The following is a 26,073-nucleotide window of genomic DNA, read 5'->3' on the forward strand; positions in this document are numbered from 1 at the left end:
GTCAATTTTAACAGAGGATCATTGTAACCAAAAAGGAAACAACAAAAAAACACAGAAGCCTATTAGATTATAAATGTTTAAAGAATAAAGTAAAATACAGTAAATCTGTACCTTAAAAAAAATTACAGTTGATAAATGAACAAGATTTTATAATTCTCACTTATATGACACCATTTTAACTTTCATATATCAATATACTTTCACTGAAACAATTAATAGATGAAAAACATTTTCACTGAATATTTCTGAGCACTGACTGCTTAATTTTATACAAAACGTGCTATGAAAAATGTCTATGAAAAGATCGAGAAAGAAGGCACAACCAACCAGAAAAGAGGTGAAGACAGACAGATAGAAGATGGCTAGAGACAGAGGGACTAACCTCTAACGTTCCTCTTTTGGCTGGGTTTAGGACCAGGAATCTCTTGAGAAGGCTCTCACAATCAGTGGACATGTAAAAAGGGATCCTATATTTACCACGTAACACACGTTCACGCAGTTCCTGTGGAAAACACACAGCAGTAAGTATACAGTGACGTGCACAAACACATAAACATCGATAAAGTGAAGATGAACCTTGAGATTCTGTCCATCGAAGGGCAGGGAGCCGCTGACCAGCGTATAGAGTATGACGCCCAAACTCCACACGTCCACCTCCGGCCCGTCGTACTTCTTACCCTGAAAGAGCTCGGGGGCAGCGTAAGGGGGGCTGCCGCAGAACGTGTCCAGCTTATTTCCCACCATGAACTCGTTACTGAAGCCGAAGTCAGCTATCTTAATGTTCATATCAGCATCTAGCAGCAGGTTTTCAGCCTGGAGAAACCCACAGATCACTTTTAGCTTCTTTTCATCATTTGTATTTTCCATACATGTGCACTTTAATACAATCATACATGTCATATCCCTGTTGTAATAGTTTTTGCACAAAACGAGAAAACAAAACAAAATAACTTCTTACCTTCAGGTCTCGGTGAACAATGTGTTTTTGGTGACAATACTGCACAGCTGACACAATCTGTACAGAACAAGTACAAAAGGATTGAGATCATTGAAAATATCAATTCAATCAGTTGTTTTACATTTTAAAATGATTTAAACTAATAACCTTGTTTTGATAAGCAGGGAAAACATTAAAATGACAATATTGCAGAAGGATCATGTCAAAAAGAGGCTTCAAGGTGATTCCATTTTTTATGTTATTATATATATTTTTCTTTATATGCGCAGAGACAACCTGATTTGTTGGTTGATTTTGACGGTGAGTAAATTAAAATTTTTATAACATTATAAAGTACAATTAAAAATGTTGGGGTCAGTAAGAATTTTAAAAGAAATTAATACTTTTATTCAGCAAGGACGTATTAAATTGATCAAAAGTCACCGTAAAGAATTTATAATAAAGATTTCTATATCAAATACATGCTGTTTCTCTAACTTTCTATTAATCAAAGAATCCTAATTTTGTTTAAATTTTTTTAATTACATTTTAAAATATAAAAATAGGATAAAGTTATCTTGAATTGTACAAATATTTTACAATATTAATGTTTTTATTGTATTTTTGATCAAATAAATGCAGCCTTGGTGAGCAGAAGAGACTTATTTCAAACAGATTAAAACTTTCCAACTCCAAACTTTTCTGTGCGCTAATACATTGTAATAATTTTTTTTAGCCCACTAGCACCAGTCGCTAACACCCCCCCAAAAAAATGCACAGGATTTACACACTTCTCCTACACACTAATCTAAATCGACCATTTGTACTGGCAAAACTGTAACTTCTTTAGCTATTGATTTAATATATATATTTTTTTAAATCAACGTGGAAACTTTATTGACACTTGCATCCAATCAGTCGTAATGACACACAGATATTACCAAATAAATTTCAGAAGAAGGACATTGGTCCAGGCCAAGCTTGTCATGGGTTGTCGACTCACATTAATAGCTTTTTTCCAATATTCAATGGTTTGCATTGATTGGCTCTTCTGTTTCACAGATTTGGCTAGACTCAACCCTGCTGATAATGACTAACCGCTCTATCCCCAGTTAAAGTATGACGCAACACTAAGCACGCTCTAAGTGCAGAGAATACGGCACAGTTGAGCACAACATTACTTTAACTGCATTCCTACTTCCTGTCAGTGTCTTCGGTCTCTCCACATTTTAGTGCAGTGACATTATTGAGTAACCTCACATAACCTACTTGTGTTAAAGGGCTCTTGTCAGATTTAATGTAATAACAGTCAAGACATGTGGGTTTAGTGGGCTGGGGTCATTACTGGACACAACAGCCTTAGATGAGGCTGATGAACTCATTTAAACTCACACCGAGTAGAAAACTAATCATAGTGCGTGTCTAACATGTCGACAGAAAACAGTAAGAGAACTGCACCTGTCTAAATTTAGCTCTGGCCTCTTTCTCTTTCATCCTCCCATGAGCCACTAGATAGTCAAACACCTCACCTGCATGAGACACAGAGCACAGAGGTCAGAGATAAACACTCAGGAAAGACAAGGGTGCAAAATGAAACTTTCTTTCTCTCTCTCTCTCTCACACACACACACTTACCTCCGCTGGCATATTCCATCACAAGAAACAGTGTTTTCTCAGTCTCTATCACCTCAAACAGTTTGACTATAAAGAGAGAGACAGGCAATTATAAAGAAGAGAGAAATAATAAACAGAAAGGCAAAGGAAAAGTAAGTTTCTTTAAGGTCAAATCAGGTACAGATCTTGAGATATTTAAGTATGAATAATGCTAAATTATCGACAAGATAGTATACAATTTTATTTTATCTACATTAACAGCATTATCCTTGGTTTGATAAGACGATTATGATTATAATTATGATTTAAACACTGTTATTATTATCTACACTAGACTAAAGGTAAACTGTAACTACTAAAACTGTAAACTAGACTAAAACTATTAAATCTCTTTTGTTATATAATATATATAAATATATATATATATATATCACTATAGCTTAGAAAATTGTAATAAAATATGACAGAACTCAAGAATTAAACTGTGTCAGAAAAATTCATCTTGATCATTTTAGATAACACTTAAGCGAAACATGGTCAGGTCAAAGTGTCTGAATATGTTTTGGTCCCAAATGTTTATCAATTTTACTGGTAGTCCACTGCATGAAGAATATTTGGGTATATTAAGTCAGTTTACTTTATTTTGCTATCCTCACTTACATAAATGAACTATAGTGTCCTGCACCCACTAGTAAAAAAAAATATATATTAAAAATTCGTTTTTCTAAATCTGGTGTCTGATTAATTTTTGGTTTGACTGTATATTAGAAAATGTTGCCTAGGCAAATAAATGAAATCACATAGGTTTAAGTTGAAGTACCACAATTACTCAATCTGAAAAAATAATTTTAAGCTAAACAAATATTGAAAAATTGATTGTCAATTAAAAAATGACAATCAGAGGGGTGACGTGTTATAAAATTAAAATAACAATAGTATTTAAATAATACTATAACATTGTGATTTAAATAACAAGCAAATGAATATGGCAATCATTCAATATATACATCAAAACACCCTCACTGTTCCATAATAGCACAATGATTTTTGTAAGAGAGGTTTCTTCACCCGCCTCGCTCTCATGCGCTTTATTTTTCCATCTCTTTGGAAATCATTTCTTATTCATAAACCCTCCTCTATACATTTAAAAGCATGTTCCACATCTTCCCATTTAGTTTAATGTCTGTCTGTCGTGAAACACCATGCAGCTCTCTCTCTCTCTCTCTCTCATGCTCTACCACCGACAGTGTGTCTAAATATAGGCTAGTGATACACAAAGCCCCTCTGTGTGAAGACATGACGACGTGTCTGCCTCTGATAATCATTATGCCGTTTGCAGACAGGATCTGACAACAAATGTGGGAGAATCAATTCAACTAAAGAACATTATTATCTAAGGCACTACTTATGGGCTGTTGTACTGATTCAAAAGGGAGGGGGGGGGGGGGGATAGAAACAAGTGTGTGTGTGTTTCAGTGTTCTTTTGGTATCATTTACATATTATAGTTAATACAATAACTATAATAATAATAATAATAAATTGAATTCGTTTTTATTTTTTAATTTTCATTTTTACAATTTTAGTTCGAGTCATTTTGTTATGTTTTTGTCATTTTTATTTTAGTTCCATTTAGTTTTAATTGATTTTATTTCAGTTTTAGTCAAACTTTTTTTTTTTTTCATTTAGTGGCCAAATGCAACATTTTTAATTTCCATTTAGTTTTTCACCTAATATTAATATTTTATTTCATTAATACAATTTTATTTATTTATTTTTTCCAAAAATGTATTTAGTTAACAACACTGGTGTGTGCATATAAACATGCTTACCAATATTTGGGTGGTTTAAATTCTTCATGATTGTGACTTCTCTGGAAAGCTGTTGAAGAGAAGATCATAATTAATTGTAACCAACATGTCACAATGAATTGTTAAACAAAAGCTTAGCACCATCTTTCAGCATTAACATGAAACAAGAAGCTAAATACAGCTGGACTGTGTCATTGTCATAGTGAACAGAGTGCTTCCTTTTCTGTGGAAACTAGCGTCAAGTGCTATTCATTATTGATCTCAAAAAAAAAAAAAAGGCTGAATCCTCCCCTCTCAATGGAATGGAAGAGTCATGCATCTTTAATAGCGCTATAGTAAGCAGACTGTGTTCCTGAGCTGTTAGCACATACTGTTTTCCTCGTCCCTCTCTCACAAGTGTAGCTGTAGCTTCGGAGATGGTGCGAAAGACGCGGTGCGATTTTGGACCGCAGGGAAACACTTTCAGTACATTATAAACCCAATCCAATTCTCACCACACTACATTCTGTGAGTTATACCAAACTCGTAACCTTTTTTTCAACTATCAAACACTGAGGCCACTGCAGAACTCATATATTCAAGAACAACATGTACATTTCGATACAAACACAGATATCACCATACTTCCCAAGTTGATTAATCATTGTACTGTACACATTTTTTTTTTTACAAGTTTAAATATGCATCATCTAATTAAATGTGCACAAACTTGCATACATTTCCAGAATAGAAACCTGAACATTGAATAAAAGCAGGTTCAAAATTCCTGTTTGAATTTTTTATATACTAGAGGTAAAAGTTTTTACTGAGGGGATCTTAGATATCTCGTTTTATCATTCCATAAATCAGAAAATACTGTCAAAACAGACAGAAAAACTATGTTTTAAGGAATAAAAATTTTATTTAAATTAGACAAATGATATATGAACAGAGCCCTCTGTAAAAAATCTTCAGAAATTATAGATGGGAATAAAACTGTAAAGTTTGGTGAAAGTAAGTGGAGATTTCTGGCTCAGTGCATGAGGAAAAACTCAATTTGAGAAAACAGCCTTTAAAGACATGGATTGTAATTGAAATCCACAGATATTCAAGAAATCAAACTAACACCGTTTTTGCGATTTTTGCCAAGTACTAGTACAATGCCAGCAAAATAATTGTGAAAATATCATAAATATTCAGTATCACAATATCAGCCCTAATACTCATGCAAGTAATATTTTCAAAGTCCCATGACCTCTCTGAATACAGCAAACTGCCGATGATAAGAGACGAAAAAATAAAGGGGAGCGAGAAAGATAGGAGGGGAAAACTTTCCAAGATGCAAATCAATAGTGAATTGTCTCTGTACTATCAGCCTAAAAGTTTGGTGAAGCACAGAGGTCTGGGAAAGGCCAGATAAGACTCCGTGTCTATTGATTTATAGCACGACTTAAATTATGCCATTATGTTCTCGGGAGTTTGTTATTAGGCAGAGGCACTGTCAAAATGTCTGAATCAATCAACTCCTGATCAAAGACATTCAGATCTGTTGAACAAGTTTAAATATGCATCATCTAATTAAATGTGCACAAACTTGCATACATTTCCAGAATAGAAACCTGAACATTGAATAAAAGCAGGTTCAAAATTCCTGTTTGAATTTTTTTATATACTAGAGGTAAAAGTTTTTACTGAGGGGATCTTAGATATCTCGTTTTATCATTCCATAAATCAGAAAATACTGTCAAAACAGACAGAAAAACTATGTTTTAAGGAATAAAAATGTTATTTAAATTAGACAAATGATATATGAACAGAGCCCTCTGTAAAAAATCTTCAGAAATTATAGATAGGAATAAAACTGTAAAGTTTGGTGAAAGTAAGTGGAGATTTCTGGCTCAGTGCATGAGGAAAAACTCAATTTGAGAAAACAGCCTTTAAAGACATGGATTGTAATTGAAATCCACAGATATTCAAGAAATCAAACTAACACAGTTTTTGCGATTTTTGCTAAGTACTAGTACAATGCCAGCAAAATAATTGTGAAAATATCATAAATATTCAGTATCACAATATCAGCCCTAATACTCATGCAAGTAATATTTTCAAAGTCCCATGACCTCTCTGAATACAGCAAACTGCCGATGATAAGAGACGAAAAAATAAAGGGGAGCGAGAAAGATAGGAGGGGAAAACTTTCCAAGATGCAAATCAATAGTGAATTGTCTCTGTACTATCAGCCTAAAAGTTTGGTGAAGCACAGAGGTCTGGGAAAGGCCAGATAAGACTCCGTGTCTATTGATTTATAGCACGACTTAAATTATGCCATTATGTTCTCGGGAGTTTGTTATTAGGCAGAGGCACTGTCAAAATGTCTGAATCAATCAACTCCTGATCAAAGACATTCAGATCTGTTGATTAAGACAAGCTCAATGCTTTCTTAAAACATTTAAGATAAAACGGGGAAATATCATAAAAGCCATACATAAAGGGGGTCCAAACATTTTTTATTTCATGTTATACTATTTTATTCCAGTTTCAAATTAATTTCTGATTTATATTTTCACATAATCGTCTCAAATTTTTCTAAAGATTTTCTCTTTTTCTCTCAGCTCTGACACTCTCTCTCCCTTTGGTGCACCATCTTAACGCCTCTGTGATGACTAAAGAACACCAGTCCACAGCAGAACATCTCACTTCAGTCGAGGAACCAGACCTAGTGTGGAGCTCAAATACCCACGCACAATTACACAACCTCCAACTCACAACACACACACACACACACACACAATCATGAGGACACATGCTAGAGTAACACAACCTGGAAATTCCTAAAAACATCATTTGCATTGCTGACTGTTGAAGCAGTGGAGCTGCATGCAGTGAAGATAGAAACAGACCAAAACAGAAATAAGTGGCACATACCTAAGATGGTGATATAATCTCCTCACCTCCACGCTTTTCAGAAACAGTGTTATTAAAGGAGTCATATGATGCTGCTAAAAAGAACATTATTTTGTGTATTTGGTGTAATGAAATGTGTTTATGCGGTTTAAGGTTCAAAAAACACATTATTTTCCACATACTGTACATTATTGTTTCTCCTCTATGCCCCGCCTTTCTGAAACTCGTCGATTTTTACAAAGCTCATCGGTCTGAAAAGTGACGTGTGCTATGATTGGCCAGCTATCCTTCAGTAAACAGTCCTCCATAAAGTGCGCTGCACACATTTGAATATTTGGGTTGAACTGTTCTGGAACAGTGTTATAAATACAACTTAACCACTGATTTCTAGTTGTGTCCTCTTTTGGAAGGCCAAACAAAGTAGTTTCGCGTTCACAACGAAACACAGTGTCACACACGGCGGCGGCCTAGAGTGAGAGGAGGCCGGTGAGCTTGAGGACAGCACGGCCGGCGGATTCGACGAAGGAGCGTCCGGAGAGCTTGCGGCAACTACATGTGACGACCCCGGGCTGGACTCCGCTTCGTCCACGGTGAAAGCCGATCCGGCAATCCACAGCACGAAGTTGATGTATTTCCTCAGCGACCAGCACGGATCAGCTCTAGGGATGACGAAGTGGACATCGTCCTCTTTTGGAAGACCAAACAAAGTAGTTTCACTTTCACAACGTAACAGAGCCTCCACGACATGGTGGCGGCGGCAGCAACAACAATACTACAGCGAGAATAAAAGTTATGCCTTCTTCCTTTGCGTGAACATTTGGGCGGTATTATGCAAATCTTCCCACACAGTGACGTAGACATGTGGGGGCTTGTTAGAATGAGACATTTTAGGAGGGCGTGGCTGACTCTTAACTTTTATAAAGAATATCTCTTTGGGTTTGAGACTTTAGTCTTTGCAACTTTAGGGATCTGATCTATTCACGAACAGCTTGTAACACTCCAAAGCGAAAGGAAAATTTGAAATCGCATCATATGACTCATTTAACTAAATCTACTGTTTTCGTTCATTAAAACTAAGTTTAACAATGTTAAAAAAATATGAAAAACAAATGTAAAAAAACAATAAAAATAAAATACGTTTTAGTACTAAAATTACTAAAACAAATTGAAATAAAAATAAAAGCTAAATAAAAAAACGAATACAAAAATAAAAAACAACAACAGCATACACGTAACAAAATTACTAAAATAAAAATGGAAACTGAAAAGATAAGTCACACTTTTTAGTAAATAGTCGTCAATATCAAACACTGTGTGAAAGTAGCCAATGACGATGAGTTAATTTAAAAGATAAACAACCTTTCTTTCCCAAATCCTTTGAACGTAGTGTATTTTACATCAAAAAAATCTAATGTTAAAAAAAAAAAAAAAATGATTTAATCGATAGTACATAATACACACCATCAAGAGAAAACGAAAGTGATGCTGATTATTAGAGAAAAATCATAGAAAGCCCAAAGAGGCCTGATTGGGCCAGTCTCTCATTATTGCAGTGAGTGAGTCACAGCCGTGTGTTGGCTGACGACCAGCAGGCCACAGAGAGAGGATATACTCTGAATCCCAATCAATGGTGCTGTGGAAAAACTAATGGTGGCTGCGGCGAGCAGCTTCTTCAAGAGAAAACGAAAGTGATGCTGATTATTAGAGCAAAATCATAGAAAGCCCAAAGAGGCCTGATTGGGCCAGTCTCTCATTATTGCAGTGAGTGAGTCACAGCCGTGTGTTGGCTGACGACCAGCAGGCCACAGAGAGAGGATATACTCTGAATCCCAATCAATGGTGCTGTGGAAAAACTAATGGTGGCTGCGGCGAGCAGCTTCTAGCTAAAACTACGCGTCCTCGGCTTGTACATCTCAGAGCAAGCACTGATTAGCATTATCATTTGAATTCTTCTGATCATCCCATGCCCACATCTCTCCTGGCCTTTATTTCACATTTATCACTCATATGTAAAGATTCTACTCCACTCGTTCGGATTGTCAGCAGGCTGTTTGTGTCTTTGCCTGTTCTGCTCTTTATCTCCCATCTCATACTCATTTTGAAGTCCCTCCAGTCTGTCGGCCCAACCAAATGTCCATCTGTCCTTCCCCCTCATATCCTCTTCCTCCTCCTCCTCCTCTCTCCATTTTGGCTGTTGTGAAGACTGACTGTGAACTCCAAACTGTTCACCATAACACTGTCATAACCAGGTGCCTTGAAAAGCAACAAATGATGGGACATAAAGCTGATTGGTTTTTATTTCTCTGTCATTGCACTGGGTAATCACATGTATACTACTATCCCAGAATTCCTACTAAAGGAGCATCATTAAGGTATGGTCATATCAAAGAAAACAAAAATAACAATTTATTTAACAATTCATCCCGGCCATCCCAGTTACATCTTCGGCCATTTTGTAGAGTACCCAAGAACGTAATCGGCGTTGTTTATGATAGGGGGGAAAGTGCGTGCATGAACGTAATCGGCGTAATGCTCAGGGTAAAGTGTGCGGCCGTGCATATGCATTGTGATACTCTCCAAAATGGCGAAAGACAGTAACTCGGGGGAGAAGAATTGTTGAAAAGTCGTCATTTTTGTTTTCTTTGCACACAAAAAGTATTCTCGTAGCTTCGCAAAATTGAAGTTAAGCCACTGATGTCACATGGACTGTTTTACCGATCTCCTTACTACGCTTCTGTCTGAGAATATTTCAGCTGCATTGCTGTCTATGGGAGGGTCTGAGAGCTCTAACATTCCATCATAAATATCTTAATCTGTGTTCCGAAGATGAACTGAGGTCTTACAGGTTTGGAACGACATGAGGGCGAGTAATTAATGACAGAATTTTCATTTTGGGGTGAACTAACCCTTTAAAGGTTTAGAACAACATGAGGATGAGCAAATGTTGACAGAATTATAATTTTTAGGTGGACTATCCCTTTAAGTGAACAAAATGTCATGAGAGAACATACAGAATGCAAATTACAGCATTTGCTCTCTCTAAATTCCCACACAGCTTTGTACACATTTAGATATAAACCTTTCCAAGCACAAGGTTGCAAATGCGCAGGTGTGCAGGCTGTTCTCAGTGGAGAGCGGCTTGAGTGGCGGTGCTGCCTGCAGTAGGTGGGTAGAGTATTGCAGCACAGCTGGTGCACTTCAGTGTTTGAGCTCAGAGTGTGAAAGTTACTGCTGGAGGAGCTTCTGTTTGAATAGACTTCTCATAATGATGGGTGACTGAGGACACCAGGTGAAAGGTTATTCCATTTCTACTAGGGCTGACAAAAATCATTTCCCTTGAAATTGTAATAGCGATTATTATTTACGATTATCATAATTTACACTGAATGATGTTTATACCATTGTTTGAAGCAACTGCACGTCATATTATTAGATGAAAATAAGCTGAAACCACTCGAACTGAAAAACTTGCATTGCTTCTCTATAGTATTAAGCCTCAAATGTCAACTATACATTGGATTGGTAAATATGCATGGCATTATAATGTTATACTAAATCTACAATTTAAACAATGGGAAAACCCTTAAAGGGGTCATATGATACTTTTTTAAAGATCATTATTTGGTGTATTTGGTGTAATAATTGGACGATTAATTGCCGCTTTGAACTATTACGTATTTGTGACATCCGTAATTGTAATCGCGATAATGAATGCCAGCATAACCTATGAATCAGTATGGAACTTCACCACTGCTAAACACAAAACTAACCAAGTAGCCAATATGCAATATCACACAGACAATAAGAATTTCCCCAAAGTCATGAACAAACAGAGAATGTGAACTTCCTGTAGGTAATGACACAACATTAGCAGCACGGAGGAAGAAAACCCCCTGAATCATGACACAGTTTATATATTTAATATGCATAACACACGCACATTTTAGTATTAAATGTGAACCTCACCTTTTGAAGGCTTGTTGGATTTAGTTGGGTTTTATCAATAATTTTTATTGCCACCTGAGAAAGAAAAAACTTTTAGTGAAATTTGAGGAAAACTAGCAACCTAAAATATGATTCAAATTATATAAAGTACCGTTCTAAAGTTTGGGCTTGGTAAGATTTTATTATTTATTTGATTAAAAAAAACACAGTAAAAACAGTAATACTGTAAAATAATATTACAATTTAAAATATCTGTTTCTTAATTTAACTTATTTTAAAGTGTAATTTATTCCTGTGATGCAAAGCTAAATTTTCAGCATCATTACGCCAGTCTTCAGTGTCACATGATCCTTCAGAAATCATTTTAATATACTGATTCGCTGCTCAATTATCAAATATTATCGGTGTTCAGTTAATAATAATGGTTCTTATTATTATAAATGCTGAAAACAGTTGTGCTGCTTAATATTTTTATCGAACTGTAATTTTTTTATGAATAGATCAAAAGAACATCATTTATTTAAAACAGAAATCTGTTGTAACATTATAAATGTCTTTACTGTCACTTTAAATCATTTTAATGCATCCTTGCACTGAATTATCTTACTGACCCCAAACTTTGGAATGATTGTCTAAATAAACAACAACAATAATCTAACATGCATATGTGTGTGTAAAAAAAAATAATCATGAGATTTTTCCAAATTACGTAAACGTATCATTTTAAATTTATCACACTGCTAACCTGATTTTTACAAAGTGTTGTAATTCCAAAAATAAACATAAAAGCCGAAAAGCTAACGTGTCTGTCTCTGGGAAAACCCCCATGGCCCACTGTGGGTCAGGAAACACTCATGACTCCTGACTCCTCACCTCGCTTCCTGTGAGGATATGGCGAGCCAGTTTGACCTTGGCAAAGTTGCCCTTTCCAATGGTTTTTAGAAGCCGGTAATTCCCGATAAGAGGGTGCACATCATCTAATCCCGAGCCAGAATTCCGGTTTCGACCACTCGACCTCACAGATCGAGAGGTGACCTCCCCTCGGCCATTCGTTGTATGCTGTTAGGGGGGAAAAATGCAAATTACAAACCGTAACAACAAAAATGTATATGCTACTGCATATTAGAAAAAGCAGTCATTATCTACACATGAAAACTTAATTCCTCCCAAAACTTTCCAAATGATAATTTCAGCCTTGCTTACTGTATCCCAGATTTGGCCCTCCAGGAATTTACACAATTTCTGCCCAGTCATGTAAAGACCAGACCACTAGAAATCACTAATATTGACTCTACCCATGCTGCAACAGAGAGGTCCATTAGCACAGTCACATACATCAGCACCCCTACAACATATCTTTATTTTTGTGCTATTGTCACAAATGATATTACATCATGAGTCATGCATTTACATTCACCATTTCTTCAAAAATGAAAAAAATTGCCAAAGGTTAAGCAAAACAAGTCGGAAATCAAACGTAATACTTTATATACACGCATATATTTATTCTACAAGTTCATTCCTTTATGCTAACATTGCTCAAGGTCTCTTGTAACCTTGTGAGAGGACCTTTGTGCAACACCAGGCTGCAACCAACACTGAGACTAACAGAGTTGTTCCATTCAGAGGTCATGAGTGCAACAGGGCGACGTTTAGAAAGTCGGTGAGTCTCATGGGGTACTAACACCTCTGTATGTAAGGCTATGCTGACACTGCACTATACAATGCTCCCACTAAATCCTGCATATTGTCCCTGACGCCCCGACTTGACTGTTTTCCACAAAGCTCTGCCTAATAGATTTATAAATCCACCAACAGCCTCAGGCTTGATACAAAATGTACAAAATGCTATAAAACGCAAACAACAGTCTTGATTAAAGGTCACTTACGCTTATTGTTGCACGATGTTTCATATTAGATTGCGACCCTCTCATTTTTGTGTTGGCAAGCTGAATGGCATTGAATCAAACAGCCCTGTCTTTTCTGTGACAACAACTCATCAATAATCTCCCTTCCACCAACACTGATACTGAAGAGCTGCATCACTGCTGGAGTCTTTTTGACACCCAGTGCATGTATGCATGTATGTATATATGTATGTGTATATGTATGTATGTGTGTGTGTGTGTGGGGGGGTGTGTGGCAGAGTAGATGGGTGATTGATACCTCATTTGACTTTTTTCAAAGGTGAGCACGAACTGTGCATTAAAGTATGTGGATTTTCGTAAGTCATTATAAATTCTAATAATAATGTCAATAAATAATCCATAAAAAAAGAATAAGTGAGCACACAGTGTTCTCTTTTAAATCAGTATTAAAAATGAGCAATTCGTACACATTTGGATAGAATGATAGAACGATGGACAGACAGCAGACAGATAAACATATATGCAGAGGACCATAACCTAATGCCACATTACTCACAGGCACCTTTAAGGGGGACCTGCATTAGCGCGCGTGCTCTTGTCAGCTTCCCTCACTGCTGACATATATGAGCAGTAACCTATAGGACAGACTGACGCCAATGCGCAATATCTGCATCCTATCGGCGCATTAAACATGCAAACCCACGCACGGTCACTCACCAGCGTGCAGGACTTTAACTGATCAAGCATATGTTGCACTCATAAGCAGAAAAGCAGCCAAATTACCGATGCCCTGGACCCCATGCGTCACTTCAGCCTGGTGCCCCATCTGCCCAAAGACTGGCACAATACTGCTAATCCACTCGAAGCACATAAAACGCGATGTGGGATGCGACACTGCCCTTAATTCTGGAGGAAAATCAGCTGAATGGTTTTAGACGGCTGCGGCAGCTTCGTTTCGACTATAATCGCTGTCTAGGTAGGCAGCTCTCCAGGATGAGACACGATCCAGATAGCACACTCATAAGTGATCAATCACCACAGGATTGAGTCAGTCTACAGCGGTTACGACTGACCACTAACCAAACACTAGAGCATATTAATAGGCTACTCACATTTTCAGCCTTCCGCTCGCTGACGGTGGGCAGGGGGGCTCTTGTTGTTGACATAGTGTTGATGGAAAGCTGCTTTCCCGGAGTTACGATCTGAGCCGCAGGATTTGCGGTGCAACGAAGGGGGGAATATATATATGACAGATTGCACGCTTGGTCAATCGCATTGATTTGCTTCGAAAGCTGGTAACAAACTTGTTAAAAGTTTGGGAGAAATATTCCGGACGCTCGCTGACGCTACTGCGCTTAATTACCGATTGCAAGCCATCTAATAGATCCCAAAATAGCGAATGAGACCGGCTAACTTGTGCACGGTTAAAAACATAATACTTTCAGGCCTGGCGTCGCTGTCTGCTTCACATTTCGGATGTCCAGTTCAAGTAAGAATAGAGAAAATTGCACTTCACGGGGCCTCCGCAGCGATCTCCCCCAAAGACAATCTGCTCATCGAGCGATCCTTCAAACGGACTGTCCGGTATATTCAGAGGTAGCGGCAGAGAGCGGGTGATCACAGGCGTCGGGGCCGCGGGGAGGACGCGCTTCTCGACGGATGTGAGGTAGGTATGTGGAGGCGTGTTAGAACGAGCCGTTTTAGGTAGGCGTGGCTGACTCTTAACTTTTATAAAGAATATCTCTTTTGATTTGAGATTTTACTCTTTGCAACTTTACAGATCTTCTTTATGCACCAAGAGCTTGTAACACTCCAAAGAAAAAGGAAACATTGAAATCGCATCATATGACCCCTTTAAATGTGTACCTTTGAGAAATATCATTACAAATATTGTACACTGACCTGAGATGGAAACTGTAGATATCAGCCCTCCAAAAACATGCTTCCATATTGTTGTACGTGGAGCGGGTCGCCCCCATGTGGGCGTCACCATGTTGAGATCTCAGGACACAAAAGTACATCTGAACAAAATAAGCAAACCTAGCGAACAATATTTTTCCATATTGATATCAAGGAATAGATTCCTGGTAATATCAGAATTAGCTTTCAATGTCAAGTATGCTCTCACACAAGATAGATTTGTCTTGGTTCCAGAAAATTCCAAATAAAAGTGCACAAATAAAAAATAAAATATGTATAATAATATAAGTAAATAAATTGAATATATAAATGCCTAAAACACAGATAAAAATGTATATACAGATGTTATCTACAGATATGTGCAAGGTGGAATGCAGTGTTCAGAAATTGTGAACACAGTACTTGCAGTTTAATAAATATAATAGAATTTGCATATTGCACATGAAATATTGAAGTGTAGTACTACTATTGCACATGATATCATGCCTATTGGTAAATAATATTAAACTATTCTTAATTAAACTTAATGTTAAAAAAAAAAAAAATTCTGCACAATTAAATTGCCATCATATTTCTTATATTCTGGGTAATGGTCCACTTGCTTGTCTCACTCTTGACAAAAAAATAAATAAATAAAATAAAATGGTTGCACATGAAATATTGAAGTGTAGTACTACTATTGCACATGATATCATGCCTATTGGTAAAATAATATTAAACTATTCTTAATTAAACTTAATGTTAAAAAAAAAAAAAAGTTCTGCACAATTAAATTGCCATCATATTTCTTATATTCTGGGTAATGGTCCACTTGCTTGTCTCACTCTTGACAAAAAAATAAATAAATAAAATAAAATGCACTGCAGCACAAGTCTTTGTAGAATGACACATGCTTGGCCTGTTCTTTCATATTTTAGGTCCCATTATTGGAATCTCACATTGAATTATTCCCCCATTCCTTTCCTAAGTAATACCAAAAGTCTAGTCATCCTAATTGTAGGCTTCACTGTTTAAACCTCAAAACATATTTCTGGGTGCATTTGATATAAATGCCAAAAGTCATGATCATCCAACATAGAGGGGCTCGTACAATGGTGTACTTTAGAGTCAAAAAAGCCATATGCCAGTCTACAGATGAATCATCAGTTGTACTGGTGTATATGTGCCATCTAGTGGCAATTTTAGGCTTGACGTTCAACCATAAGTGTTTTCCACATTTTAACTGTACTACTACATGACATATATCAATGAAAAATATGTCCTACGAAATCCCTAGACCGCTCTAGACTGTGGAGCTGCCTGTGCTTTTTTTTTTTAAAGCCAATCAGAAATGCTCTTTGCACATTTGGGGAATGCACATTATTTTGAAGGCAGGGATTTGGCGAGAAGGCATGTGGTTGAAGCAACAGGGGTCTTCTATATTAGCTGCCACCCCTGAAGTAAAGGGAGTGGTGAAATCAAGCAATGCCAAAATAGACAGATCTATATTGCAGTTCAGTTATTCCGGTTTATTTCATGTATTCCGTTACACAGACTCAAGTTACAACCTTAAGTTAAGAAAACAAAATCATCCATATAATGTACAGCAAACCCCTTTATTTTATGATTTCAAGAAAGAAAGAAAAAAAGAATCAGATGTGCAGCATAAGCAACCCCATGAATCAATGGCTCAATACAGACAAAGCACAAAAGTTCTTATTACGTCAGCAGCAAGTCAATGAAAGAGCTATATTAAAACCATTCTCATAAATCAAATATAAGGAGAAAGTGGGACAAAACAAGACTGGGGCTAAACAGGAGGCCACTGTGATCCATTTCATCAAGAGGAACAGGAAGTAGCAAGGTTCCAAGATGGCAGCTGCTGTTTCACTTGTCATTTCTTTAAATGGCATCTATATCAAGGTCGTCATCCTCTTCTGCTTTCTCAGGCTGAACAGTCTCCACCTTCAGCTCTCGTGCAGAGGAAGAGTACACAACCTAAAGGCCAAAAACAGTTCAAATGAGAAAGATGAAGAATCAGAAGATCACACAAGCCAGCACAACAGTCTCTAAAACACGCTTTAATTCTTGCCCAGAGAAGACTAATGTAATTACACTAATTACAGTCCCAGGGCTCCTGCTGACAGTTAAATTATAAAGCTAATTAACTACTACATAACCCTGTGTGTGGCGTGTGTAAGGTCTATAGTTTGTCAGTTTTAAAAAAAGGGGCAATTATATTTTCTCCCCTGGTTTAATTGTTGATACAACAGCTACACTACATTGTTGAGAAAAGGCTGAGGTCTGAGAAACTGCTAATCCTTCCCGAGATAAATCATGCAGCTATAGCTGGATAAAGGAACTTTTGTCCAATCTGCTCATGAATAAATTGAGCCAATCCAATAGTTTCCAACTGAAGAAGAAAAAACTAAAATTACCTCAACATTTTCATCATCTTCCTCCTCCTCCTCCTCTGCCTCACTCCCCTCACTCTCCTCCTCTGCCTCCTTCAGCCATTTGACAAAGGGAGCTGCCTTGGCATGGATCTCCTTGGCCAGCTCCTTGGAAACATACTTCTTGGAAACCTTAGAACAAAACACATCGTATATTGTTCAAGATAAATAGTTCATGTCCCTGATGTTATAAAATGCTCTTAATCCAAATGATGAGTAGGTTGTACCTTCTCTGCCCATGTGAGGATGACATCCTCCTCCAGCAGGTCTGCATCATAGAAGTCTTTGAGAATGATGGGCACTCGTGGCAGCAGTTGACTTTGATGAAGCTTCACAAGACACTCAAAGCCTCCCAGAAGATACTTCTGAGCTTTCTTATCATTGTGGCAGAACTACAGGAAAAGGAGGATTTTGCACTTTCAGTAGTGATCATATGGTAAAAATATGTACATTTATGAATCAAAAGCACTTTGTGTTATCTTTTGCAGAACCAGTAGATCATTTAAATGGCTTCTACATCATTTATCTAAGCAGTGAGTGAAAAGTGGTAGATATCAAAGCTGCTCATTTATAGTCAAGACTATATTTAGTATGGCTTAACACTAGGATCATAGCTTGTCAGCAGGTCTCGGCGTCCTGCTATAAATACTCATCTATCACTAGGCCCAGATGGAAACTTTTATTTGTATTCTCAATACTCGAGATCTGTACATGTAGATCCTGTGTGGCCCAGTCTATTACATTTAAAATTAAAACGGGTGATTTAAAAAAAAAAACCATACCCGCAGGAAGTGACGTTTGTATTTCTTGATCTGGTCTCTGATGTTCTCGTCAAAAAGCAGTTCACTCAAGATAAGTGGCCCCATGGCTCTCACATCCAGCCTTTCTGCTTCAGCCAGAATCTCCTTATCAGCAGAGTCTATTGCTCCACTCTCTTTCTTTTGCTGATCAGAAAAGAGAGAGATGATCTTCAGTTGTTTGAATTCTGGTAGCATTGATAGATCCTTGGTTATTTAAAACTATGTTAATTTATATCTAATAAACATGTGCAAAGGTAAACTAGCATTCAAAATTTGGGGGTCAGTCATTTATATACATATATATATATATTTTAAGAAAGCAGCTCTTTTTAGATTTAGACTGATCAAAGGTGACAGTAAAGACAATTTTACAAAAAAAAAAAAAAAGTCAAATAAATGCTGTCCGTTCTATTGATCAAAATATAGGATAAAAAGTACCAGTTTCAGCTGTTTTCAACATTGATAAATATTTCTTAAGCAGCCAATCATCATAACAGAATGATTCCTGAATGATCATGCGACACTGAAGACTGGGTTAATGAGTGCTGAAAATTTTATTAATTACATTTTAAGAGTGATTTTAAATGAATAATATTTCACATTGTTACTGTTTTCACTGTATTTTTGATCAAATAAATGCAGCCTGGGTAAGTATAGAAACTTCTTTGACCAACCCCAAACTTTCGAATGGTAGTGTAACTTCACCAGACACAAGGATGTCATTAGAAAATGTTTTAACAGGAAACAGACAGTGACTATTTACTTTGACGAAGTTGTAGAAGATGTTGACCCTCTCCTCCAGGGTTTTCTCCAGGTCCTCGCTGAGGGTCAGGTTCTTAGCATGGTCACTGATCTCCTCCATACGCCGACGCTGGGCCTCCTCGGTGGTTTCCTCTGCCCAGTCATCATCATCTTCCTCACCATCCTACACATCAACTTACACTTTAATGTACCGTTACAAACGACATTAAAAATATATGTATAGCTATTCACGGGTATCTCTTACAACAGCATCTGGTGCATCGATGTCGTTATGGTTCCCAGCTTCACCACTTCCAGAGCCATTCTCCTTATCCTTCTTTCTGTTTTTCTTCTCTTTCTCCTTTTTCTCTTTCACACAACTGCTATCACTCTCTGCATTTCAAATCGGTTTACAATTAATGGGGTTTATAAAGCTTTTATGCAATACTACCATCAGAAATGTAAAAAAGCAAGCATTTTCATCATGCATTTGAACAGCCCGCAACATACAACTCACCAGGTGGGTTTTTGAGGATGAATGTGCACAGTTTGTGCCGAGTGTCCAGCATTCCTCGATTACCACAAGCCTTGCAAGCGCTTCCGATGGTCTGCTTCTTTGGGTTAACATGCTGAGAGACAAAGAAAATAACTGAACAACAGATACTATGAGGCAGATTTCTGAAAATGAAACAGCTTCTGAATTGTTGCGTCAACAAAGGTTTTGACTTTCACTTTTAAAAAACCATTGAGGATTAATTAGCATTTTAAATGAACTATGACAAACTTGCTATTACAAGGAATTGCAATGGTTTATTCAAAATGGCAGTGTTCACTTGTATTATTAGATAAATCAGAAGTATTTTTTCTTCAAAGTATCTTGACAAAAATACATAAACATAGCTTTAACGCCCATAAATGTAAATGAAACTATAATTAGTGCTAACTAAGCTAAATATGCACCTCGATCAATATAATAATTTTTTTACCACTCCAATGTATAGCAGACATTAACAGACTCTGAATTTTGAGCACTAGAACCAGTATTAGTATTGTTAAAATAAAATGATTAAACAATCATCTTTGTGTATTGAAAACAAACAAATACTAGATGGTTTTAGTGCTTTTGGCACTAAATGACAAAATATGTTTACGTACTAAAATTACTAAAACTGAGATGATCAATTAACATGAAAACTGAATATATATATATAAAAAAGCTAAAAAAAAATACAATAATAGTATATAAATAATAATAAAAAGGCCAATGCTTTCACAACAAGGATATTTTGTCACCACTTTTGTAGGCGTTATGGAAGGCAAACAACAAAATCAAGCGTACTAAACATCACATGTCTACTGGCCTTGTACTTGCACCAAAAAAACAAATACAAGTTTAAATACCCCTCAGAATGTTCTCTAAACATTATCTGACCGACGGCAAAACACAGAGTAAATAGAAACGTTAATTTTTAACCACAAGTTTATTCAGCAAGCAACCCTGACTGTCAACTTACCAGGTCAGTTTCAGGATTGTCACACTCAGAGCACAGCACAAACTTGTGGATGAATCCATCCAGCATGTCCTGCAGTTTGTTGGCTTCATGGGATCCGTTTACAATGTAGCGGTCATTCTTGGCATCAAACTGAGTCTGAGCCCCCAACTCACAGCCAAAATACTTAGTTGGATCTAAGGAAATAGAAAAGAGAAGAATATATACATTATTGTCCCATAATAAACACTACTGAAATAATAACGGCTAGGATATAACCTATTTTAAAAATAAACTTACAGGTTGGAGGCCTATTCAGTGCCTTTGCAACATCAACCATGTTGACAATGACCGTCTTGATTCCATTACCTTTGCCTTCCACCTGTAATTGACAGTGCAATTTTTTAAATCTTCTCTAGTATCAGATTGTTACTGCACACAACAATGAGAATATTACTGTATACAGAACTAAATACTAAATATTTATATATATATTAAAAAAAAACATTTAGACAAAAAACGAAAAACTCTTGGGTACCTTGGCAATCAAACGGGGCATCTTGTAGCGGTAGAACTGGTCCGACACATTGCGGTTGACGTTGACAGACATTTTGAGTGATCTGAGGCACTATCAGCAAGATAAAAAGATCCTGAAAGGGATTTTTTGGGTATCTTCTGTCTGGAGAAGAGGGGATGACATAAACAACTGCAAGTGTGCTCGGTCTCTGACATGAAAAAGATCGTGCCAAAGTGGCTGCAAACTCCTCGCTCGTGGACTAGGTTTCCCCCGCTCGCGTTCCAACAGCTGCGCAACAGCTCTAAAAAGCAAAATGACATACAGTGTATTATACAACAGTTCCTTCCAGTCCTTTTAATTTGATACTTTTCTTGGTTTTACACTGGGTGACATGCATTGGATTCTTTGTGAACTATTTTTGTTAGCAGAAAACGAATATTACAACTAACTGGCCAATTTATATCTATGGCCAAATTGCAGCTTTACTGATATTTAATAATAATGCAGGCCATTCGGGGCTTGTATCAAGGCTGTAACTATGCAACATGGAGGACCAAGAAAAAAAATGGCTCCATTAATGTGTTTTTGTCTCATCACATTGAATAATTAATTAAATGAAACACACAAATGATAGCCTATATTATTGATTTAAAAAAGCGAAATTTGATGAAAAAAAGGTAAGAGATAAAACAGTCATAAGAGTTGTCAAATAATAAATATTTGGCTAATTACGTCTTTGGTTTGATGGGCCACCTCAATAATTTTGACATTGACAAAAACCGTTACGCCACTGAGGCAGGCCAGACCAGCCTAAAAGTTTAACTCTGTCATCTAATCAACAAACAAGGCAGTGCATAATGGAGTACAGCATCAAGAATATTAGATTTTGGGGCCAATTTAGCCATATCTGATTGCTGGGGACTAGTTCCTCTCAATGTCTATAGGGCCTTTCGCACCACTTTAGTTCCAGAACTAAATGTACAGTACTAAAGTACTGGGACGATTTTGCGCCAACTATTTCCCAGTACCATTTAAAGGGTTGCATTTGCACCGAGAGTGTGTACTAAGACGTGACGTATGCCGGTCGACAGCGACGTCATTTGTGCGCGGCGTTCAACAACAGAAACAAAGAAGAACAACATTGACAACAGGAGGATGGAGGACGCTGTGATCGGAGCTGTGTTTTTGTTGTGTCTCGCGGGTTTCACAATAATGGACATGGAATGTCGACGTGTACGTAAAGCGATAGAAAGAACGAAAAGGAGGACTAAGAATCTCCAACGACAACTGGCAGTGCTACATTTGCTACAAGTGCCTGCACTTCAGCGTCCGTCCATCTATCGCTGTTCTCCATACTTGAGAAATAAGTTGACACAATGTTTACAGTACGTTTACACAGCGTTTTAAATAATTGAGGGTGAGGGCGTTTCCGTAAGCGTTTGGCCAATCAATGTCTACTTACGTCACGATTAGTACCAGTTGTGCTGGTTAGACCCTGCTCCGGAGTAGGAGCTAATTTGGTTCTCGAAAAAGGCAGTCCGGTACTAAAATCGCACCCAGTTCCGGCAGTGCGAACACGCCGAAAAGTGGGTAGTTCCACAATTAGTTCTGGTAATATGAAAAGGTTCCTGCGGTGTGAAAGGCCCTTATGACGGTTAGGGAACTAGCTCATATGAGCCACAATATACTTAAAGGGATAGTTCACAATATGGTAACAGTAACACAACACGGACCAAATACTTATAAACGAACCAAAAACAGGAAGTAATGGCAAGATGCGACATGATTTGACGACGTGGAATGAGCGGTGTAACCAAAATAAAATGAGCAGAGGGCAAACGTGGAGCAATGAGGAGATGAAGTGCCTTTTATGAGCTCTTCCTGGGTTTGCAGATGGTGAAAATAAAATCATAAGAACACGCAGCAATGAGCAGACGGCATTAGGCGTGTTCGACTTAAAGCGGCGCCGAGCGCAGACCGATCGGTAAATGAGTGCTTTGATGTCATACACCAGGGGTGTCAAACTCATTTAAGGTTGAGGGCCGGATCGGAGAAAATGAATTACCTTTTGTTAAACCCTAGTTTGCTCACAATTACATTAATATTAACCATACAAACTACAATATAATAAAATAAAAAAAATCTAGGACAACTTTTTTTTTTTTTAAAGATTATGCTTGGTTATTTTAGGGGTGTGCAATATTGACACAATGTCTTTTTTTTTTTTGATAGTGATAATTACCATATTTTGCAGAGTGTGTTTTTGAGATAGCACCTTGGTTGGTTTAAGCCTGTAATGGATAAATAAATGACACTAAAGCCGCCAGTAGGTGGCAGCAAGTCTCCGTCTTAATGAGTGATCCATTGACTCATTCATTCAAAACGGCTGATTCATTTAGAAACTAAGTTAGTGATTGTCTTTATGAATGGGCCACTGCATCATTGACTCAAATAATTTGTTCAAAAACAGATTAATTCAGTAACAAAATACACAGTGCTGCCTTGGAGACACACAATTGGTCTTACTTAGGCTTTGTTAAAAACTTTTTCTTGCCAAAACAGAGATAAACAGACAGCATTGTGACTAATAACACACTTAATACTAGCATCTTGTTTGTTGAGCTGTTATATAAAATCAATTAATTTGCGATCGCGCTGACATTCGGGAAAGCAACACTCTTGATATAGTTAGACATTACTTAACTATCACGACATAAATATTAAAAACTACATTTCTTACAGGGCATTTTATTTTTGCTTCCATATATTGAATTATATTGTAAACTGATAGCCTTCATCCGGCACTGAAAAACTCTCACGATGTGTTTGTTTGTTTTTTTGTAAAGTTACAAAATGTCAGCTCGCACATCATTAAAACAACAGTTAGGATATTAGTACACAAAAAATTTACGGTCTCATTTACAATTTCTCCTTAAATAGCCTGTCCGCCCTTCCAGGTCAAATTTCTTCTTTTGGACATGTTTAAAATCACCAGAAAATTTCCCCACAAGCATCAGTTACAACGCAGCTATCATCACATTATCCTCGTGCTGCTCGAGATTCTGGCGCCGCTTTAAAACGCGCATGTTAGGTGTCCCGAATCGTAATATCAACGTAAATAAATGAGCCACTTGTTCCGCTTTAAATTCAAAGTAAAATATTGTAACGAATACACTTTATTTAATTTTCAAAATTATGTTTTATTATTTTATAATATTGTTTAAATCATCCTGCGCGCCGGATTGGACACCTCTGTGGGCGCTGCGCAGACCATTCGGTCATACACCGATTGGTCTGCGCAGCGCCGCTTTAAGTCTAACACAGCTTCTGTTTGAGGTGTTCGGGGAGTTCCGTTGCGAAATATACGAACGTATCACTACGCCTTTAGGTTCGGTTTCTTTAAGTTAGGTCAAAAATACCAGTGTGAACGCTAAGCGGACCAGGACCACATGTATCGTTTTCTTTTTTGGTCCGGACCAAACGAACCGAACTACAAGTGTGAACTAAGATTTTTTTTTTAAATCCACAAATTATTTCTAACATTCTCTCTGCCATCCGTTTTTAAAGGCATACAAACCTCTGGTCGTGAATTAAAAAATAATAATAAATACAATCGTTCAGCAGCTTCAAGCGCGACTCGAGCCAAATGAGCACGCGCTGAGGACTCATTAAAGCTAGGAGTGACTTGACGGAACAAGCTCTCCAAAATCAAACTAATGTAAGATTACGATCATGTAGTATCAAGCGCGTGTCCATCGGTTGGTCGAGTTGTTTACAGAAACCGTTAAGGGAACTTGAAACGTCCAGAAACCACGTCGGCGTATTTTAAAGGCGTTTTATGATTGGTTTAGAAATGATATCGACGCAGCTAGTACAGTGTAATGTCGAGTCACCCGTATTGCACCCAAAGTCGATATAACTTACACACGGATAATTACCCGCTCGAGCTCATCCCACTCCGCTATTTTTACATCGAAATAAACACGTCGGACAGCCCTTACTACCGTAAGCGATAAAAGCACAGCCCGAGTAGACGTATATTTGTTTCAGCAAACCTCAGGCTCGTAATGTTGTGCGGCGGTCGCGCTGGTGCAGAGTGCGTCACGGTCAGCGCGCGGCGCCATTTTGTTCCCCTCCGTCAAGCTAGTTCACACCCATTAGCTAGTTATAAAAGCCTCCAGAACACTCGTTTCCCACACTCGGCTATCCAAAACGCATTCACAGATGTGTAATAGATGTGGACAAATCGGTTTATGCACATGACCGGTCGGATACTCACCGTTTTCGTAAAATAAAGACATAAACACAACGCTAGTCGTCCACCGACGCAGTGAAGGGTTGACAGCGGAGAGCCTGGAGATGTTGGGTCGTGATCCAAAGAATGTAACACGACACAACGGTAAAGACAGATTAGACCTGGGAGTGCTGAGCGATGCAGCCGATCGAGCAGGCGAGGGACGTCAGATCTCCGGGGAGAAGCTGGATTAGAAGAAGAGGGTTATATGTGTCAACTGTAACCTGGCAACACCCTTGCTGTGATGCTTGTTAAGCTATGATAAGAAAACAAAACTGCTTTTTAAACGACTGCTTTGGCATTTGGTAGACTCAAACACTACAGATATGTCTGAGACGTGTTAATTAATCAGCAGGTAGTGTTTTAATATTGGTTCAGGTCACGTCTTACCTTCCCAGAACCTTCTTTGCTCCTCGCAATGGCAGAATGAGCAGTCGGCGCTGATGATGGGCGTGCACCTCGCTGGAAGCCACACCGCCCCGCCCACCGCGGCTATTCATTGGCTATAACTACTTCCGGTTTTCAATTTCATAACGTTGATTGGCTCCTTTTAACGTCAATCATCACTGTACCACATAATCACTATTTATTTCGGTTTCCGTTCGTCTGATGCAACTCATACTGCGCAATGGAGAGTTATAGGTTATGTAAGTTAGCCTAGTTTAGGCTTTTTGCATCAAACAAAATGCAATGTCCTCTAAAAGAGACTTTTGAATAGAGGTACAGCTTATTACTCCTGAGAACCAGAAAAAAAGTGTTATGCTTTTTTTTTTCATGTCATTAGTTTTAAAAATATATATATATTTTATTCTATGTACTTTGT

At 37.6% G+C, this 26,073-nt stretch overlaps 2 protein-coding genes across 7 annotated transcripts in view; both read right to left on the reverse strand.

The window, feature by feature from the left end:
* LOC107589543 (MAP/microtubule affinity-regulating kinase 3-like) overlaps positions 1-14,711 on the reverse strand; it is a 28,539-nt gene extending 13,828 nt beyond the window's left edge. For all 5 annotated transcript variants that reach the window (XM_016278022.1, XM_016278020.1, XM_016278021.1 and 2 more), the window contains exons 1-9: positions 14,169-14,711; positions 12,062-12,247; positions 11,210-11,263; positions 4,382-4,430; positions 2,573-2,638; positions 2,396-2,466; positions 959-1,015; positions 577-813; positions 383-502 (exon numbers count right to left, since the gene is read on the reverse strand). In XM_016278022.1, the coding sequence (XP_016133508.1) occupies positions 383-502; positions 577-813; positions 959-1,015; positions 2,396-2,466; positions 2,573-2,638; positions 4,382-4,430; positions 11,210-11,263; positions 12,062-12,247; positions 14,169-14,222 (894 nt within the window). In that variant the 5' untranslated portion in view covers positions 14,223-14,711. The remainder of the gene's footprint in view (positions 1-382; positions 503-576; positions 814-958; positions 1,016-2,395; positions 2,467-2,572; positions 2,639-4,381; positions 4,431-11,209; positions 11,264-12,061; positions 12,248-14,168) is intronic.
* A 1,748-nt stretch (positions 14,712-16,459) lies between these two features.
* Positions 16,460-25,739, reverse strand: LOC107589547 (eukaryotic translation initiation factor 5-like). 2 transcript variants are annotated; one of them, XM_016278029.1, is made up of 12 exons: positions 25,641-25,739; positions 25,236-25,435; positions 20,978-21,257; positions 20,740-20,821; positions 20,464-20,636; positions 19,467-19,578; positions 19,215-19,342; positions 18,972-19,133; positions 18,191-18,352; positions 17,636-17,800; positions 17,394-17,540; positions 16,460-16,953 (listed from the first exon to the last, which is right to left on the reverse strand). In XM_016278029.1, the coding sequence occupies exons 3-12, from the start codon at positions 21,047-21,049 to the stop codon at positions 16,858-16,860; spliced, it is 1,299 nt and encodes a 432-aa protein (XP_016133515.1). In that variant the 5' UTR covers positions 21,050-21,257; positions 25,236-25,435; positions 25,641-25,739; the 3' UTR covers positions 16,460-16,857. The 2 variants fall into 2 exon arrangements, with proteins under 2 accessions (XP_016133515.1, XP_016133516.1); XM_016278030.1 differs by lacking the exons at positions 25,236-25,435; positions 25,641-25,739 and adding an exon at positions 25,012-25,210.
* Positions 25,740-26,073: the final 334 nt, after the last annotated feature.

Source organism: Sinocyclocheilus grahami, unplaced genomic scaffold, assembly GCF_001515645.1.
Source record: "Sinocyclocheilus grahami isolate Dianchi unplaced genomic scaffold, SAMN03320097.WGS_v1.1 scaffold117.1, whole genome shotgun sequence".
Classification (NCBI taxonomy): domain Eukaryota; kingdom Metazoa; phylum Chordata; class Actinopteri; order Cypriniformes; family Cyprinidae; genus Sinocyclocheilus; species Sinocyclocheilus grahami.

Bases quoted from the DNA above. Each gene is read 5' to 3' on its own strand.
- LOC107589547 (XM_016278029.1), bottom strand. From the start codon at position 21,049: ATGTCTGTCAACGTCAACCGCAATGTGTCGGACCAGTTCTACCGCTAC. The intron at 20,637-20,739 runs GTAAGTTTATTT...CTATTTCCTTAG, and splicing joins ACTGAATAGGCCTCCAACCT to ATCCAACTAAGTATTTTGGC. The intron at 17,541-17,635 runs GTACAACCTACT...TTTTGTTCTAAG, and splicing joins TCCTCACATGGGCAGAGAAG to GTTTCCAAGAAGTATGTTTC.